Source organism: Salmo salar, chromosome 03, assembly GCF_965601325.2.
Source record: "Salmo salar chromosome 03, fSalSal1, whole genome shotgun sequence".
Lineage (NCBI taxonomy): Eukaryota > Metazoa > Chordata > Actinopteri > Salmoniformes > Salmonidae > Salmo > Salmo salar.
The window spans coordinates 1,784,576-1,805,343 of NC_138293.1; the positions used below are offsets into that span (position 1 = coordinate 1,784,576).

Here is a 20,768-nt window from a genome sequence, read left to right on the forward strand (position 1 = left end):
TGGTGTGTTGTTGTGTGGTGTGTTATGGTGTGTTGTGGTGGTGTGTTGTGGTGTGGTGTGGTGTGTTGTGGTGTGTTGTGGTGTGTTGGTGTGTTGTGGAGTGTTATGTTGGTGTGTTGTTGTGGTGTGTTGGTGTGTTGTGGAGTGTTATGTTGGTGTGTTGTGGTGGTGTGTTGTGGTGTGTGTGTGTGTGTGTGTGTGTGTGTGTGTGTGTGTGTGTGTGTGTGTGTGTGTGTGTGTGTGTGTGTGTGTGTGTGTGTGTGTGTGTGTGTGTGTATGCGTGTGTGCGTGCGTGTGTGTGTGTGTGTGTGTGTGTGTGTGTGTGTGTGTGTGTTGTGGAGTGTTATGGTGTTGTTGTGGTAAAGATACTCCAATACCAATAGAGAAACGTATTTATATGACAACAGTGTCATGACGTTGGCCTCTTTTGGTACAATTTTGTGATACTCAGAAGAGACAATATAGCCATATTACCATAAAACTGTTTATATAATAGACTCAGTTTAAGACTTGCCTCATATGGGTGTATGGAATGTATTAATAAGGATAAAGCTTTTGTAAGACATTGAGATGCTATGTACTGATGTAATGTGATAGAATTGTATTTCTGTAACCAAATCTAACTCAGTCATAGGCACGCCCCCAGGGACCCATACAGGACCAGGCGTCATTTGACCAGCCTGTTCGATGGGCACTATAAAACACTCCCTGATTTACATTTCTCCAGACCAGGCCTACACTCCGTTGGCTAATAGGTTGTACCTTCCAATTCCTCTACTGAAAGTGAACCATACACACACCACCACACACACACACACACACACACACACACCACACCACACCACACACACCACACACACACACACCACACACACACACACACCACACACACACACACCACACACACACACAAAGGTCTGGTTACTCCACAGCTGGCTTTATTACATCATTTTCAGTTTACAACAAATGCATTTTCAGTGTGATTTGTGTGTGTGTGTTTAAGTGTGTGTGTTTGAGTTTCTGTGTGTGTGTGTGTGTGTGTGTGTGTGTGTGTGTGTGTTGGGTATAGGTAACTACCGATCTGTGTGTGTGTGAGAGATGTCTAAATGATTGTCTGAATAATAACAGATAAGAGACACTTTCACTGAAATTAAAACCTAAATTACACCTTTAAACTTAAGACTGTTTGAAAAGTTAAGACTGTTTGAAAAGTTAAAAAGTTAAGACTGTTTGAAAAGTTAAGACTGAAAAGTTAAGACTGTTTTTGCGAGACATTAACAGTGTGTGTAACTCCTTCCACTAGAATATCACATTTAGTGTAAAATACAAACGTACTGATACAGACCTCACAGAGAGGGATCGCTTATAGAAAAAAAAACACAATACAAAAATCAACAACAATAAAAATGGACCTAGAGCTGCAACATCTTACACATTCAACATCAGTAACTCTCTGATGAGAGAGGCTTTGGTTGTTTACGCATATCTAGTTAATGGTGGAATCTGTCATTTAACTCATTTAAAAGATTCAACAATCTGGAGTCTCTTGTGTCTTTCGGACGAGCTAGAAGTTTAGCTTCCAAGTTCTGCCATTTTGCTAAAACCTGGAAAACCACAGAGCACCATATGACTTTAATTCAAAAACCCAGAGAACACCTTTTTGTTTATTTTTCATAACTGAAAAGATTCTTACGGACCGCAGCTTTAACAGCTCGTTAGAACACAGCTCGTTAGCTCTAACGAGCTCGTTAGCTGATTAGCAGACCCAGCGGATGAAGCGTTCGAAGAATGTGGGTTTCCCCAGCGTGGCGTAGTCCTCCCCTCTAAAGATGGCCGACGTGTCTCCCAGGGCAACCTTCCTCAGCACTTCCTGGTCCGTGTCGGTCCCCAGGGCGATCACCGTGGGAATGCCCTCGGCCCGCCGCATGGCTGAGACACCCTCCTCCAGGCTGTCGCCCGCGGTGATGCCGTCGGTGATAAAGACGAAGGACAGTTCAGCGTTACGACGTGCCAGGCGGCTGCCCTGTAGACCAGAGAGACAGTACAGTTATACAGCGTTAGGAGTATTGAAAACAGGGAGAGGGTGTTAGAGTATTGAATATAGGGGAGGGTGCTGGAGTATTGAATATAGGGGAGGGTGCTGGAGTATTGAATATAGGGGAGGGTGCTGGAGTATTGAATATAGGGGAGGGTGCTGGAGTATTGAATACAGGGGAGGGTGCTGGAGTATTGAATACAGGGGAGGGTGCTGGAGTATTGAATATAGGGGAGGGTGCTGGAGTATTGAATATAGGGGAGGGTGCTGGAGTATTGAATACAGGGGAGGGTGCTGGAGTATTGAATACAGCGGAGGGTGCTGGAGTATTGAATATAGGGGAGGGTGCTGGAGTATTGAATATAGGGGAGGGTGCTGGAGTATTGAATATAGGGGAGGGTGCTGGAGTATTGAATATAGGGGAGGGTGCTGGAGTATTGAATATAGGGGAGGGTGCTGGAGTATTGAATATAGGGGAGGGTGCTGGAGTATTGAATATAGGGGAGGGTGCTGGAGTATTGAATATAGGGGAGGGTGCTGGAGTATTGAATATAGGGGAGGGTGCTGGAGTATTGAATATAGGGGAGGGTGCTGGAGTATTGAATATAGGGGAGGGTGCTGGAGTATTGAATATAGGGGAGGGTGCTGGAGTATTGAATATAGGGGAGGGTGCTGGAGTATTGAATATAGGGGAGGGTGCTGGAGTATTGAATATAGGGGAGGGTGCTGGAGTATTGAATATAGGGGAGGGTGTTAGAGTATTGAATATAGGGGAGGGTGCTGGAGTATTGAATACAGGGGAGGGTGCTGGAGTATTGAATATAGGGGAGGGTGCTGGAGTATTGAATATAGGGGAGGGTGTTAGAGTATTGAATATAGGGGAGGGTGCTGGAGTATTGAATACAGGGGAGGGTGCTGGAGTATTGAATATAGGGGAGGGTGTTAGAGTATTGAATATAGGGGAGGGTGCTGGAGTATTGAATATAGGGGAGGGTGCTGGAGTATTGAATATAGGGGAGGGTGCTTGAGTATTGAATATAGGGGAGGGTGCTGGAGTATTGAATATAGGGGAGGGTGCTGGAGTATTGAATATAGGGGAGGGTGTTAGAGTATTGAATATAGGGGAGGGTGCTGGAGTATTGAATATAGGGGAGGGTGCTGGAGTATTGAATATAGGGGAGGGTGCTGGAGTATTGAATATAGGGGAGGGTGCTGGAGTATTGAATATAGGGGAGGGTGCTGGAGTATTGAATATACGGGAGGGTGCTGGAGTATTGAATATAGGGGAGGGTGCTGGAGTATTGAAAACAGGGAGAGGGTGTTAGAGTATTGAATATAGGGGAGGGTGCTGGAGTATTGAATATAGGGGAGGGTGCTGGAGTATTGAATATAGGGGAGGGTGCTGGAGTATTGAATATAGGGGAGGGTGCTGGAGTATTGAATATAGGGGAGGGTGCTGGAGTATTGAATATAGGGGAGGGTGCTGGAGTATTGAATATAGGGGAGGGTGCTGGAGTATTGAATATAGGGGAGGGTGCTGGAGTATTGAATATAGGGGAGGGTGTTAGAGTATTGAATATAGGGGAGGGTGCTGGAGTATTGAATATAGGGGAGGGTGTTAGAGTATTGAATATAGGGGAGGGTGTTAGAGTATTGAATATAGGGGAGGGTGTTAGAGTATTGAATATAGGGGAGGGTGCTGGAGTATTGAATATAGGGGAGGGTGCTGGAGTATTGAATATAGGGGAGGGTGCTGGAGTATTGAATATAGGGGAGGGTGCTGGAGTATTGAATATAGGGGAGGGTGCTGGAGTATTGAATATAGGGGAGGGTGCTGGAGTATTGAATATAGGGGAGGGTGCTGGAGTATTGAATATAGGGGAGGGTGCTGGAGTATTGAATATAGGGGAGGGTGCTGGAGTATTGAATATAGGGGAGGGTGTTAGAGTATTGAATATAGGGGAGGGTGCTGGAGTATTGAATATAGGGGAGGGTGCTGGAGTATTGAATATAGGGGAGGGTGCTGGAGTATTGAATATAGGGGAGGGTGCTGGAGTATTGAATATAGGGGAGGGTGCTGGAGTATTGAATATAGGGGAGGGTGTTAGAGTATTGAATATAGGGGAGGGTGCTGGAGTATTGAATATAGGGGAGGGTGCTGGAGTATTGAATATAGGGGAGGGTGCTGGAGTATTGAATATAGGGGAGGGTGCTGGAGTATTGAATATAGGGGAGGGTGCTGGAGTATTGAATATAGGGGAGGGTGCTGGAGTATTGAATATAGGGGAGGGTGCTGGAGTATTGAATATAGGGGAGGGTGCTGGAGTATTGAATACAGGGGAGGGTGCTGGAGTATTGAATATAGGGGAGGGTGCTGGAGTATTGAATATAGGGGAGGGTGCTGGAGTATTGAATACAGGGGAGGGTGCTGGAGTATTGAATATAGGGGAGGGTGCTGGAGTATTGAATATAGGGGAGGGTGCTGGAGTATTGAATATAGGGGAGGGTGTTAGAGTATTGAAAACAGGGGAGGGTGCTGGAGTATTGAATATAGGGGAGGGTGTTAGAGTATTGAATATAGGGGAGGGTGCTGGAGTATTGAATATAGGGGAGGGTGCTGGAGTATTGAATATAGGGGAGGGTGCTGGAGTATTGAATATAGGGGAGGGTGCTGGAGTATTGAATATAGGGGAGGGTGCTGGAGTATTGAATATAGGGGAGGGTGCTGGAGTATTGAATATAGGGGAGGGTGCTGGAGTATTGAATATAGGGGAGGGTGCTGGAGTATTGAATATAGGGGAGGGTGCTGGAGTATTGAATATAGGGGAGGGTGCTGGAGTATTGAATATAGGGGAGAGTGCTGGAGTATTGAATATAGGGGAGGGTGCTGGAGTATTGAATATAGGGGAGGGTGCTGGAGTATTGAATATAGGGGAGGGTGCTGGAGTATTGAATATAGGGGAGGGTGCTGGAGTATTGAATATAGGGGAGGGTGCTGGAGTATTGAATATAGGGGAGGGTGCTGGAGTATTGAATACAGGGGAGGGTGCTGGAGTATTGAATACAGGGGAGGGTGCTGGAGTATTGAATATAGGGGAGGGTGCTGGAGTATTGAAAATAGGGGAGGGTGCTGGAGTATTGAATATAGGGGAGGGTGCTGGAGTATTGAATATAGGGGAGGGTGCTGGAGTATTGAATACAGGGGAGGGTGCTGGAGTATTGAATACAGGGGAGGGTGCTGGAGTATTGAATATAGGGGAGGGTGCTGGAGTATTGAATATAGGGGAGGGTGCTGGAGTATTGAATATAGGGGAGGGTGCTGGAGTATTGAATATAGGGGAGGGTGCTGGAGTATTGAATACAGGGGAGGGTGCTGGAGTATTGAATATAGGGGAGGGTGCTGGAGTATTGAATACAGGGGAGGGTGCTGGAGTATTGAATATAGGGGAGGGTGCTGGAGTATTGAATATAGGGGAGGGTGCTGGAGTATTGAATATAGGGGAGGGTGCTGGAGTATTGAATATAGGGGAGGGTGCTGGAGTATTGAATATAGGGGAGGGTGCTGGAGTATTGAATATAGGGGAGGGTGCTGGAGTATTGAATATAGGGGAGGGTGCTGGAGTATTGAATACAGGGGAGGGTGCTGGAGTATTGAAAACAGGGAGAGGGTGCTGGAGTATTGAATACAGGGGAGGGTGCTGGAGTATTGAATATAGGGGAGGGTGCTGGAGTATTGAATATAGGGGAGGGTGCTGGAGTATTGAATATAGGGGAGGGTGCTGGAGTATTGAATATAGGGGAGGGTGCTGGAGTATTGAATATAGGGGAGGGTGCTGGAGTATTGAATATAGGGGAGGGTGCTGGAGTATTGAATATAGGGGAGGGTGCTGGAGTATTGAATATAGGGGAGGGTGCTGGAGTATTGAATATAGGGGAGGGTGCTGGAGTATTGAATATAGGGGAGGGTGCTGGAGTATTGAATACAGGGGAGGGTGCTGGAGTATTGAATATAGGGGAGGGTGTTAGAGTATTGAATATAGGGGAGGGTGCTGGAGTATTGAATATAGGGGAGGGTGCTGGAGTATTGAATATAGGGGAGGGTGCTGGAGTATTGAATATAGGGGAGGGTGCTGGAGTATTGAATATAGGGGAGGGTGCTGGAGTATTGAATATAGGGGAGGGTGCTTGAGTATTGAATATAGGGGAGGGTGCTGGAGTATTGAATACAGGGGAGGGTGCTGGAGTATTGAATATAGGGGAGGGTGCTGGAGTATTGAATACAGGGGAGGGTGCTGGAGTATTGAATATAGGGGAGGGTGCTGGAGTATTGAATATAGGGGAGGGTGCTGGAGTATTGAATATAGGGGAGGGTGCTGGAGTATTGAATATAGGGGAGGGTGCTGGAGTATTGAATATAGGGGAGGGTGCTGGAGTATTGAATATAGGGGAGGGTGCTGGAGTATTGAATATAGGGGAGGGTGCTGGAGTATTGAAAACAGGGTGGCCATCATTTTGACCCCATCTTAATGAGACATTTTTAATGTTTAAATAATTTGTTTTGAGAATACAATATAACTCAGTATTAGAATGATTTATTTCAAACAGGGGTTTTTGCTCATCTCTATCAGGGTCAGGGTTAGGGTTGGGGTCAGGGTCGGGGTCAGGGTTGGGGTCAGGGTTAGGGTTAGTGTCAGGATTTAGGGTTAGGGTCAGGTTTTAGGGTCAGGGTTTAGGGTTAGGGTCAGGGTTTAGGGTTAGGGTCAGGGTCAGGGTTTAGGGTCAGGGTCAGGGTTTAGGGTCAGGGTTTAGGGTTAGGGTCAGGGTCAGGGTTTAGGGTCAGGGTCAGGGTTTAGGGTCAGGGTTTAGGGTTAGGGTCAGGGTCAGGGTTTAGGGTCAGGGTCAGGGTTTAGGGTCAGGGTCAGGGTTTAGGGTTAGGGTCAGGGTTTAGGGTCAGGGTTTAGGGTTGGGGTCAGGGTTTAGGGTCAGGGTTTAGGGTTGGGGTCAGGGTTTAGGGTCAGGGTTTAGGGTTAGGGTCAGGGTCAGGGTTTAGGGTTTAGGTTTAGGGTTAGGTTTAGGGTTGAGGTCAGGGTTAGGGTTTAGGGTCAGGGTCAGGGTTTATCAGGGGTGCCAATAATTATGGATCTGACTGTACCTGTGACATCACCAGGTTGTTGACAGCGTGAATGATGGCGCTGCCCAGAGAGGAGGCGGAGTCCATGTAGCTCATCCCTGCCAGCGAATCAGCGATCACCGTCAGATTGTGCGTGAGCGAAAACTCCACCCTCTGTTCTGACTGGCCGCCGTACTGCAGCAGGGCCACGCGGGCGTTCCTGTCGTCTGATTGGCCATTGGCCAGAGTGAGGCGGCGCGCCACGTTCTCAATGAACTCCTTGGCGCGGCGGTGGTTCTCCACTCCCATCCTCTCTGACCCGTCCAGCATGAACACAAGGTCCACAGGGCGCTGGACGCAGCTGGCCACCGCTGGCTCTGAAACACACACACACACACACACACGTTAAAAGGACACACACTGATGCTGCGACAGGTGTGAGATGATGATACCTGTCTGTTATACAACTAGAGGATTAACTTTTTTGTGTATTTTCATGCTGTTATAGTATGTATCTATTATTATAGTATGTATCTATTATTATAGTATGTATCTATTATTATAGTATGTATCTATTATTATAGGATCTATTATTATAGTATGTATCTATTATTATAGTATGTATCTATTATTATAGTATGTATCTATTATTATAGTATGTATCTATTATTATAGTATGTATCTATTATTATAGTATGTATCTATTATTATAGTATGTATCTATTATTATCGTATGTATCTATTATTATCGTATGTATCTATTATTATAGTATGTATCTATTATTATAGTATGTATCTATTATTATAGTATGTATCTGTTGTTATAGTATGTATCTATTATTATAGTATGTATCTATTATTATAGTATGTATCTATTATTATAGTATGTATCTATTGTTATAGTATGTATCTATTATTATAGTATGTATCTATTATTATAGTATGTATCTATTATTATAGTATGTATCTATTATTATCGTATGTATCTATTATTATAGTATGTATCTATTATTATAGTATGTATCTATTATTATAGTATGTATCTGTTATAGTATGTATCTATTATTATAGTATGTATCTATTATTATAGTATGTATCTATTATTATAGTATGTATCTATTATTATAGTATGTATCTATTATTATAGTATGTATCTATTATTATCGTATGTATCTATTATTATCGTATGTATCTATTATTATAGTATGTATCTATTATTATAGTATGTATCTATTATTATAGTATGTATCTGTTGTTATAGTATGTATCTATTATTATAGTATGTATCTATTATTATAGTATGTATCTATTATTATAGTATGTATCTATTGTTATAGTATGTATCTATTATTATAGTATGTATCTATTATTATAGTATGTATCTATTATTATAGTATGTATCTATTATTATCGTATGTATCTATTATTATAGTATGTATCTATTATTATAGTATGTATCTATTATTATAGTATGTATCTGTTATAGTATGTATCTATTATTATAGTATGTATCTATTATTATAGTATGTATCTATTATTATAGTATGTATCTATTATTATAGTATGTATCTGTTATAGTATGTATCTATTATTATAGTATGTATCTATTATTATAGTATGTATCTGTTATTATAGTATGTATCTGTTATAGTATGTATCTATTATTATAGTATGTATCTATTGTTATAGTATGTATCTATTATTATAGTATGTATCTGTTATTATAGTATGTATCTGTTATAGTATGTATCTATTATTATAGTATGTATCTATTATAGTATGTATCTGTTATAGTATGTATCTATTACTATAGTATGTATCTATTATTATCGTATGTATCTATTATTATAGTATGTATCTATTATTATAGTATGTATCTATTATTATAGTATGTATCTATTATTATAGTATGTATCTATTATTATAGTATGTATCTATTGTTATAGTATGTATCTATTATTATAGTATGTATCTATTGTTATAGTATGTATCTATTATTATAGTATGTATCTATTATTATAGTATGTATCTGTTATATAGTATGTATCTATTATTATCGTATGTATCTATTATTATAGTATGTATCTATTGTTATAGTATGTATCTATTATTATAGTATGTATCTATTATTATAGTATGTATCTATTATTATAGTATGTATCTGTTATAGTATGTATCTATTATTATCGTATGTATCTATTATTATAGTATGTATCTATTGTTATAGTATGTATCTATTATTATAGTATGTATCTATTATTATAGTATGTATCTATTATTATCGTATGTATCTATTATTATAGTATGTATCTATTATTATCGTATGTATCTATTATTATAGTATGTATCTATTATTATAGTATGTATCTATTATTATAGTATGTATCTATTATTATAGTATGTATCTATTATTATCGTATGTATCTATTATTATAGTATGTATCTATTATTATCGTATGTATCTATTATTATAGTATGTATCTATTATTATAGTATGTATCTATTATTATCGTATGTATCTATTATTATAGTATGTATCTATTATTATAGTATGTATCTATTATTATCGTATGTATCTATTATTATAGTATGTATCTATTATTATAGTATGTATCTGTTATTATAGTATGTATCTGTTATAGTATGTATCTGTTATAGTATGTATCTATTATTATAGTATGTATCTATTATTATAGTATGTATCTATTATTATAGTATGTATCTGTTATAGTATGTATCTATTATTATAGTATGTATCTATTGTTATAGTATGTATCTATTGTTATAGTATGTATCTATTATTATAGTATGTATCTGTTATTATAGTATGTATCTGTTATAGTATGTATCTATTATTATACTATATATCTATTATTATAGTATGTATCTATTATTATCGTATGTATCTATTATTATAGAATGTATCTATTATTATAGTATGTATCTATTATTATCGTATGTATCTATTATTATAGTATGTATCTGTTATAGTATGTATCTATTATTATAGTATGTATCTATTATTATAGTATATATCTATTATTATAGTATGTATCTATTATTATCGTATGTATCTATTATTATAGTATGTATCTATTATTATAGTATGTATCTGTTATTATAGTATGTATCTGTTATAGTATGTATCTGTTATAGTATGTATCTATTATTATAGTATGTATCTATTATTATAGTATGTATCTATTATTATAGTATGTATCTGTTATAGTATGTATCTATTATTATAGTATGTATCTATTGTTATAGTATGTATCTATTGTTATAGTATGTATCTATTATTATAGTATGTATCTGTTATTATAGTATGTATCTGTTATAGTATGTATCTATTATTATACTATATATCTATTATTATAGTATGTATCTATTATTATAGTATGTATCTGTTATAGTATGTATCTATTATTATAGTGTGTATCTGCTATTATAGTATGTATCTATTATTATAGTATGTATCTGTTATAGTATGTATCTATTATTATAGTATGTATCTATTATTATAGTATGTATCTGTTATAGTATGTATCTATTATTATAGTATGTATCTGTTATAGTATGTATCTATTATTATAGTATGTATCTATTATTATAGTATATATCTATTATTATAGTATGTATCTATTATTATAGTATGTATCTATTATTATAGTATGTATCTGTTATAGTATGTATCTATTATTATAGTGTGTATCTGCTATTATAGTATGTATCTATTATTATAGTATGTATCTGTTATAGTATGTATCTATTATTATAGTATGTATCTGTTATTATAGTATGTATCTATTATTATAGTATGTATCTATTATTATCGTATGTATCTATTATTATAGTATGTATCTGTTATAGTATCTATTATTATAGTATGTATCTATTATTATAGTATGTATCTATTGTTATAGTATGTATCTATTACTATAGTATGTATCTATTGTTATAGTATGTATCTATTATTATAGTATGTATCTATTGTTATAGTATATATATATTATTATAGTATGTATCTACTATTATAGTATGTATCTGTTATAGTATGTATCTATTATTATAGTATGTATCTATTGTTATAGTATGTAGCTATTATTATAGTATGTATCTGTTATAGTATGTATCTATTATTATAGTATGTATCTGTTATAGTATGTATCTATTGTTATAGTATGTATCTATTATTATAGTATGTATCTGTTATAGTATGTATCTATTATTATAGTGTGTATCTGCTATTATAGTATGTATCTATTATTATAGTATGTATCTGTTATAGTATGTATCTATTATTATAGTATGTATCTGTTATTATAGTATGTATCTATTATTATAGTATGTATCTATTATTATCGTATGTATCTATTATTATAGTATGTATCTGTTATAGTATCTATTATTATAGTATGTATCTATTATTATAGTATGTATCTATTGTTATAGTATGTATCTATTACTATAGTATGTATCTATTGTTATAGTATGTATCTATTATTATAGTATGTATCTATTGTTATAGTATATATATATTATTATAGTATGTATCTACTATTATAGTATGTATCTGTTATAGTATGTATCTATTATTATAGTATGTATCTATTGTTATAGTATGTAGCTATTATTATAGTATGTATCTGTTATAGTATGTATCTATTATTATAGTATGTATCTGTTATAGTATGTATCTATTGTTATAGTATGTATCTATTATTATAGTATGTAGCTATTATTATAGGATGTATCTATTATTATAGTATGTATCTGTTATTATAGTATGTATCTATTATTATACTATATATCTATTATTATAGTATGTATCTATTGTTATAGTATGTATCTGTTATTATAGTATGTATCTATTATTATAGTATGTATCTATTATTATAGTATGTATCTGTTATAGTATGTATCTGTTATAGTATGTATCTGTTATTATAGTATGTATCTATTATTATAGGATGTATCTATTATTATAGTATGTATCTATTATTCTAGTATGTATCTGTTATTATAGTATGCATCTATTATTATAGTATCTATTATTATAGTATGTATCTGCTATAGTATGTATCTATTATTATAGTATGTATCTATTATTATAGTATACATCTATTATTATAGTATATATCTAGTATTATAGTATGTATCTATTATTATAGTATGTATCTATTATTATAGTATGTATCTATTATTATAGTATATATCTGTTATAGTATGTATCTATTATTATAGTATGTATCTGTTATTATAGTATGTATCTGTTATTATAGTATGTATCTATTATTATAGTATATATCTATTATTATACTATATATCTATTATTATACTATATATCTATTATTATAGTATGTATCTATTGTTATAGTATGTATCTATTATTATAGTATGTATCTATTGTTATAGTATGTATCTATTATTATAGTATGTATCTGTTATTGTATCTATTATTATAGTATGTATCTGTTATAGTATGTATCTGTTATAGTATGTATCTATTATTATAGTATGTATCTGTTATAGTGTGTATCTGTTATTATAGTATGTATCTGTTATTATGGTATGTATCTGTTATCGTATCTATTATTATAGTATGTATCTGTTATAGTATGTATCTGTTATTATAGTATGTATCTATTATTATAGTATGTATCTGTTATAGTATGTATCTGTTATTATGGTATGCATCTATTATTATAGTATGTATCTGTTATCGTATCTATTATTATAGTATGTATCTATTATTATAGTATGTATCTGTTATAGTATGTATCTATTATTATAGTATGTATCTATTATTATAGTATGTATCTGTTATAGTATGTATCTATTATTATAGTATGTATCTGTTATAGTATGTATCTATTATTATAGTATGTATCTATTATTATAGTATGTATCTGTTATAGTATGTATCTATTATTATAGTATGTATCTATTATTATAGTATGTATCTATTATTATAGTATGTATCTGTTATTATGGTATGTATCTGTTATTATAGTATGTATCTGTTATTATAGTATGTATCTATTATTATAGTATGTATCTATTATTATAGTATGTATCTGTTATCGTATCTATTATTATAGTATGTATCTGTTATAGTGTGTATCTGTTATTATAGTATGTATCTATTATTATAGTATGTATCTGTTATAGTATGTATCTGTTATTATGGTATGCATCTATTATTATAGTATGTATCTGTTATCGTATCTATTATTATAGTATGTATCTATTATTATAGTATGTATCTGTTATAGTATGTATCTATTATTATAGTATGTATCTATTATTATAGTATGTATCTGTTATAGTATGTATCTATTATTATAGTATGTATCTGTTATAGTATGTATCTATTATTATAGTATGTATCTATTATTATAGTATGTATCTGTTATAGTATGTATCTATTATTATAGTATGTATCTATTATTATAGTATGTATCTATTATTATAGTATGTATCTGTTATTATGGTATGTATCTGTTATTATAGTATGTATCTATTATTATAGTATGTATCTATTATTATAGTATGTATCTATTATTATAGTATGTATCTGTTATAGTATGTATCTATTATTATAGTATGTATCTATTATTATAGTATGTATCTGTTATAGTATGTATCTATTATTATAGTATGTATCTGTTATAGTATGTATCTATTATTATAGTATGTATCTATTATTATAGTATGTATCTGTTATAGTATGTATCTATTATTATAGTATGTATCTATTATTATAGTATGTATCTATTATTATAGTATGTATCTGTTATAGTATGTATCTATTATTATAGTATGTATCTATTATTATAGTATGTATCTGTTATAGTATGTATCTATTATTATAGTATGTATCTGTTATAGTATGTATCTATTATTATAGTATGTATCTATTATTATAGTATGTATCTGTTATAGTATGTATCTATTATTATAGTATGTATCTATTATTATAGTATGTATCTATTACTATAGTATGTATCTGTTATTATAGTATGTATCTGTTATAGTATGTATCTATTATTATACTATATATCTATTATTATATACCATCCCCCATTAGTCCTAACATGTAATACCCATCCCCCATTAGTCCTAACATATAATACCCATCTCCCATTAGTCCTAACATGTAATACCCATCTCCCATTAGTCCTAACATATAATACCCATCTCCCATTAGTCCTAACATATAATACCCATCCCCCATTAGTCCTAACATATAATACCCATCCCCCATTAGTCCTAACATGTAATACCCAACCCCCATTAGTCCTAACATATAATACCATCCCCCATTAGTCCTAACATGTAATACCCATCCCCCATTAGTCCTAACATATAATACCCATCTCCCATTAGTCCTAACATGTAATACCCATCTCCCATTAGTCCTAACATATAATACCCATCTCCCATTAGTCCTAACATGTAATACCCATCCCCCATTAGTCCTAACATGTAATACCCATCCCCCATTAGTCCTAACATATAATACCCATCCCCCATTAGTCCTAACATATAATACCCATCCCCCATTAGTCCTAACATATAATACCCATCCCCCATTAGTCCTAACATATAATACCCATCCCCCATTAGTCCTAACATATAATACCCATCTCCCATTAGTCCTAACATATAATACCCATCCCCCATTAGTCCTAACATATAATACCCATCCCCCATTAGTCCTAACATGTAATACCCATCCCCCATTAGTCCTAACATGTAATACCCATCTCCCATTAGTCCTAACATATAATACCCATCTCCCATTAGTCCTAACATGTAATACCCATCCCCCATTAGTCCTAACATGTAATACCCATCCCCCATTAGTCCTAACATGTAATACCCATCTCCCATTAGTCCTAACATGTAATACCCATCCCCCATTAGTCCTAACATGTAATACCCATCTCCCATTAGTCCTAACATGTAATACCCATCTCCCATTAGTCCTAACATGTAATACCCATCCCCCATTAGTCCTAACATATAATACCCATCCCCCATTAGTCCTAACATATAATACCCATCCTAAACCCTTACTGTGTTCCAATACTCACACTAACCATACTATTTGTGCAGTAAATTGAGTATGTAGTATGCTTATTGGTCATATTATGGATATAGTTAGTATGCCAAAAGTTCCTAGATGTCGTTCTACATTCGCCAAAATACGAAGTGTACACGCAGTGGACACTATTTCTGCGCTTTTAGGGCCCATAATGCAATTCTTCAGAAATTGGACATGTCTTCTCATTGTTTTCAGATTTGAAGAAAATGGTGGAAAATATGGAGCCGAAGTCCAACGACAGCTGATACAAATTCACTGATTTAACTAATTATGACAAATGTTAATGTTGAGCAATGTAATAAACAAATAACTTTTCAAATATGTTACCTTACACGTTATGTTGGCTGAGAATTTGTTAGCTACGCTATCCTTATGAACCACAGCCTATCGTTGCAGCAGTGTGTACCGGTATGTTAGCTAGCTAGCTAACGTTTGTTGGCTACTAATACATCAAATTTGCCAGTATATTAACTATCTGCTATCTAACTAACTACCCAACGTTTATTGACTTGATTATTCCCGTCATTCTTAGCTAAGTGGTATAGCCGTTGTGCTTTCTCAATGGACATCTGGGTGCTTTCGTAAATTCGCTCTGGCTATCTACTCCGATTTCAGAGCACTCTCATCTGAGTACCAGAGTGCAGAATAACTGATGAATTGACGAGCGCTCAACACCCGTTGAATATGTCCGGTGTCAGTAAACGTTGGCAAAAAAAGCCCGGTGTCAGTAAAAGCGTAATTAAATTGCTGCCAGCAGCACAGTGTCACGGCTCCTCTCCCTGTTCGGGCGGCGCTCGGCAGTCGTCGTCGCCGGCCTACTAGCTGCCACCGATCCATTTTTCCTTTTCGTTTGTGTCTGTCTGTTTTGTTTATTACCTGTGTCCTATTAGTTAATTTCGGTGGGTTTATTAATCTCCGCTGCCTGCTAGTCTTTGTGGGGGATTATTTGTTGTTGTTGTTCTGCTAGGGGTTGCGTGTTTACGCCACAGGGTTTTTCTTCCCTCACGGTCGTGTTTTACCGTTTGTAGTGTATTTAGGAGTAGAGGTTTCTCCTCTGTGTGTTGTGTTTATTTCCCTGTGTGGCGACTTCGTTGGGTGCGTTTCCCCACCTGTTGTTGTCGTGTTTTGGGACGTTCAATAAACTATTGTGCTACTGGAAATTCCTTGCTCTCCTGCTCCTGACTCCTGCACCTACCTCTTCTTAGGAGGCACCTAACACACAGTTACGGTCACCAACATGAAAACTGCCTAACCAGCTCTACTAGGAGGAGTGAAGTGGTCAGAGTGAGGTGTCCTCGCATTTGTGTTTGGAAGTAGCTAGCTAGCAAGCCGTTCTACCTTTATAGTTTGTTAATGCTTTAAATCTCTGGTTTAATTTCCATTGTTCAGCCTCAGGGTGATGGGATGTGTTAATGTAAACATTTAAATGTTTTCCACGTCAAAGAGCATTTGGTTATTTTTTGCCAATCGAGGCAGTACGGAGAACGAGTTAAGGTTAGTTAAGGTTAGTTAAGGTTAGTTAAGGTTAGTTAAGGTTAGTTAAGGTTAGTTAAGGTTAGTTAAGGGACAAGTCAAAATCAGAATGAAAATCTTTAAATCTCAATACTCAGAATGATCTTACCAGTTTTACAGGGAAGGTCAGGACACACGATGACAGGGTCTAAGAGAGAAGTTATTGATCATTTATCTCTGTTATACAAGTACTATGTGTACAAGAGAATGTGTGTGTTTACTGTGTGTGTGTGTGTGTGTGTGTGTGTGTGTGTGTGTGTGTGTGTGTACCTGGGCAGAGCACGGTCTCTATCTTGTCGATGAACTCCTCTGCCACCAGATCAGCGAAGCGTCTCATCCCCAGAACCCTGCCGTCTCTCTGACAGGCTATACTCTTCAGGCTCTCATTCTCCTCTATCTGGTCAAACATGTCCCCTATACCTATAGCGCTCACATCCACACTGGGGTCGCTGCTCACACACACACACACACACACACACACACACACACACACACACACACACACACACACACACACACACACACACACACACACACACACACACACACACACACAAATCATCAGATAGGTGGCACACACAGGTGATAAAACATGTGTCCCCCCTCGACACACACACACACACACACACACACACACACACACACACACACACACACACACACACACACACACACACACACACACACACACACACAGCTCCATTTCCCGGGTCAGCTACCTGCAGAGGTATGTGAGCAGTGAGTCGTCGTCCCTGGGGTCGAACCGTCCGTCCGTGATGACCACCACGGTGACGTTGGCTTTAGCTCGGCGGCTGTCCTTGATCAGGTGGTCGTAGGCGTATTTCAGCGCTGACGGGGTCCACGTCCCACCGGCTATCCACTCCAGACGCTTCACTGCATCCTGAAGACAGACGGACATGCAGAGGGTGGGAAGGTGTTAGCCCACTGAGCTCGGGAGAGTTAATGCAAGTCTTCCGGTCTCATCCTGCAAAGGGTCAGGCCGAGGGTGGGCGGGGGGTGTGTGTGTTTATGTCTAAGTCTGGGTTCGAAGGTCAAACTCAGGCGATCCGAACACCACAAGACTGTGTCACCCCGCGGAGCTAAAGCCTAGGCATTAACTGCAGGAGCTAATACAAGTCTTCAGGTGTCAGGTAATTTTAGACTTGTGTGTCGCTCCACTTCAATTCTTTTTGAAGTAGAGGTCACATATTATTGGTATATAGTTTATTATTATTATTGTTGTTATTATTATTGTTATATCACCTTGAAGTAGGACGATTATATCCTATATACTAATCGTCCTCCGAAAATGTAGGTTAAATCCTATATGCTAATCGTCCTCCTAAAAGGAAGGCTATATGCTATATGCTAATCATCCTCCTAAAAGGTAGGCTATATGCTATATGCTAATCATCCTCCTAAAAGGTAGGCTATATGCTATATGCTAATCATCCTCCTAAAAGGAAGGCTATATGCTATATGCTAATCATCCTCCTAAAAGGAAGGCTATATCCTATATGCTAATCATCCTCCTAAAAGGTAGGCTACATGCTATATGCTAATCATCCTCCTAAAAGGTAGGCTATATGCTATATGCTAATCATCCTCCTAAAAGGAAGGCTATATGCTATATGCTAATCATCCTCCTAAAAGGTAGGCTACATGCTATATGCTAATCATCCTCCTAAAAGGTAGGCTACATGCTATATGCTAATCATCCTCCTAAAAGGAAGGCTATATCCTATATGCTAATCATCCTCCTAAAAGGTAGGCTACATGCTATATGCTAATCATCCTCCTAAAAGGTAGGCTATATGCTATATGCTAATCATCCTCCTAAAAGGAAGGCTATATGCTATATGCTAATCATCCTCCTAAAAGGAAGGCTATATCCTATATGCTAATCATCCTCCTAAAAGGTAGGCTACATGCTATATGCTAATCATCCTCCTAAAAGGTAGGCTATATGCTATATGCTAATCATCCTCCTAAAAGGAAGGCTATATGCTATATGCTAATTATCCTCCTAAAAGGTAGGCTATATGCTATATGCTAATCATCCTCCTAAAAGGAAGGCTATATGCTATATGCTAATCATCCTCCTAAAAGGAAGGCTATATGCTATATGCTAATCATCCTCCTAAAAGGTAGGCTATATGCTATATGCTAATCATCCTCCTAAAAGGAAGGCTATATGCTATATGCTAATCATCCTCCTAAAAGGAAGGCTATATCCTATATGCTAATCATCCTCCTAAAAGGTAGGCTACATGCTATATGCTAATCATCCTCCTAAAAGGAAGGCTATATCCTATATGCTAATTATCCTCCTAAAAGGTAGGCTATATGCTATATGCTAATCATCCTCCTAAAAGGAAGGCTATATGCTATATGCTAATCATCCTCCTAAAAGGTAGGCTATATGCTATATGCTAAGCATCCTCCTAGTAGCCTGTCCACGCATTTTCCTTTTCAACGATGATCTAATTTTTTGATTGCACCTCGACTCATGTGGGTTGAGCACACTCCACTTATTTTCTATTTTTTATTTTTATTTAACCTGTATTTAACTTTACATTATCAATATGTATTTACAGACACAGTAGTAAACTGTAGTCTAACAGTCTAAATTAATTTCCTAGGAAAGATAACTGCCAGTAATTCTCTGCCCATTCACAGGCAGCCAACTCTATTTCAATGAGAGGAGACAAGACCCAACTAGGAGAGGAGAGGTAGGCTACTGAAGTTGAAGCAACGAATGCTGAGTGTGAATAATGTGACAAAGGTGTACTTTTTATACGAAAGGTAAGGTCTAGGCTGACGCATACAAAGCAAAAAAAGATGACCGTTTCCAAATGATCTGCGGGACAACAAAAATATTTCAATCCCAAAGTCATATGTCTGACCCGCTCGCCCGCCCGCAGCATGAAAAATGCAGAACTCGCTGCAATGATTTCTGTCGGACCCACAAGGGAATATTGCCCTCCTACCTTGAAGCCACAATTCACATACCTTGAAGGCAGACAGGGAGTCAATCTTGGAGTCATTGAGCCTGATGGCCTGGAAGGTTCCACTGTGACTGTACTGTACCACACCCACTCTGGTACCTGCGGGGTTTATGCCGGAGTCACCAGAGAGAAAAACCTATTAACATCCTACACAGTCGGTACTACAAGGAGAAGTTACCCGGGTGTAAAAAAATAAAAAAATAGTTTTGAGTGATCAGGATCTGAATTAACACGGCACAAATAAGCCTATAGTCGTAGTGTGTGTGTGTGTGTGTGTGTGTGTGTGTGTGTGTGTGTGTGTGTGTGTGTGTGTGTGTGTGTGTACCTGTCTCTGAGTTGGGGTCCTTGGCCATAGATCCCAGTCTGTTAATGGTGTTGATGACAAAATTCTTCTCCAGAGTAAAGTTGGCGAGACCAACGGACTCTGAGCTGTCAATCACAAACACGATGTCCAGGGCCCCGCACCGCTTCTCACAGTCTACACGGACAACAACACGACAGGGTTACAGGGGTTAATGGTGCTTAGCGACTACCACTTCTTCTTTGTTTGGCTCACGTTCTGAACACCTCCAAAAACAAAGGTCATGTGGTTTGGTAAGAAGAATGCCCCTCTCCCCTACAGGTGTGATTACTACCTCTGAGGGTTTAGAGGTTGAGGTAGACACCTCATACAAGTACTTGGGAGTATGGCTAGACGGTACACTGTCCTTCTCTCAGCACATATCAAAGATGCAGGCTAAAGTTAAATCTAGACTTGGTTTCCTCTGTCGTAATCGCTCCTCTTTCACCCCAGCTGCTAAACTAACCCTGATTCAGATGACCATCCTACCCCTGCTAGATTAATTTATAGATTGGCAGGTAAGGGTCATGTGTTGCTGCCATGTTGTGTTGCTGCCATGTTGTGTTGCTGCCATGTTGTGTTGCTGCCATGTTGTTACCATGTTGTGTTGCTGCCATGTTGTGTTGCTGCCTTGCTGTGTTGCTGCCATGTTG

At 36.9% G+C, this 20,768-nt stretch overlaps 1 protein-coding gene across 3 annotated transcripts in view; it reads right to left on the minus strand.

Annotated features, from left to right (window-relative positions):
- Nucleotides 1-916: 916 nt before the first annotated feature.
- LOC106596129 (collagen alpha-2(VI) chain) overlaps nt 917-20,768 on the minus strand; it is a 58,321-nt gene continuing 38,469 nt past the window's right edge. For all 3 annotated transcript variants that reach the window (XM_082973167.1, XM_082973169.1, XM_082973170.1), the window contains 7 exons: nt 20,101-20,253; nt 19,780-19,874; nt 17,487-17,668; nt 17,038-17,216; nt 16,877-16,915; nt 7,188-7,522; nt 917-2,023 (listed from right to left, as the gene is read on the minus strand). In XM_082973167.1, the coding sequence (XP_082829293.1) occupies nt 1,757-2,023; nt 7,188-7,522; nt 16,877-16,915; nt 17,038-17,216; nt 17,487-17,668; nt 19,780-19,874; nt 20,101-20,253 (1,250 nt within the window). In that variant the 3' untranslated portion in view covers nt 917-1,756. The remainder of the gene's footprint in view (nt 2,024-7,187; nt 7,523-16,876; nt 16,916-17,037; nt 17,217-17,486; nt 17,669-19,779; nt 19,875-20,100; nt 20,254-20,768) is intronic.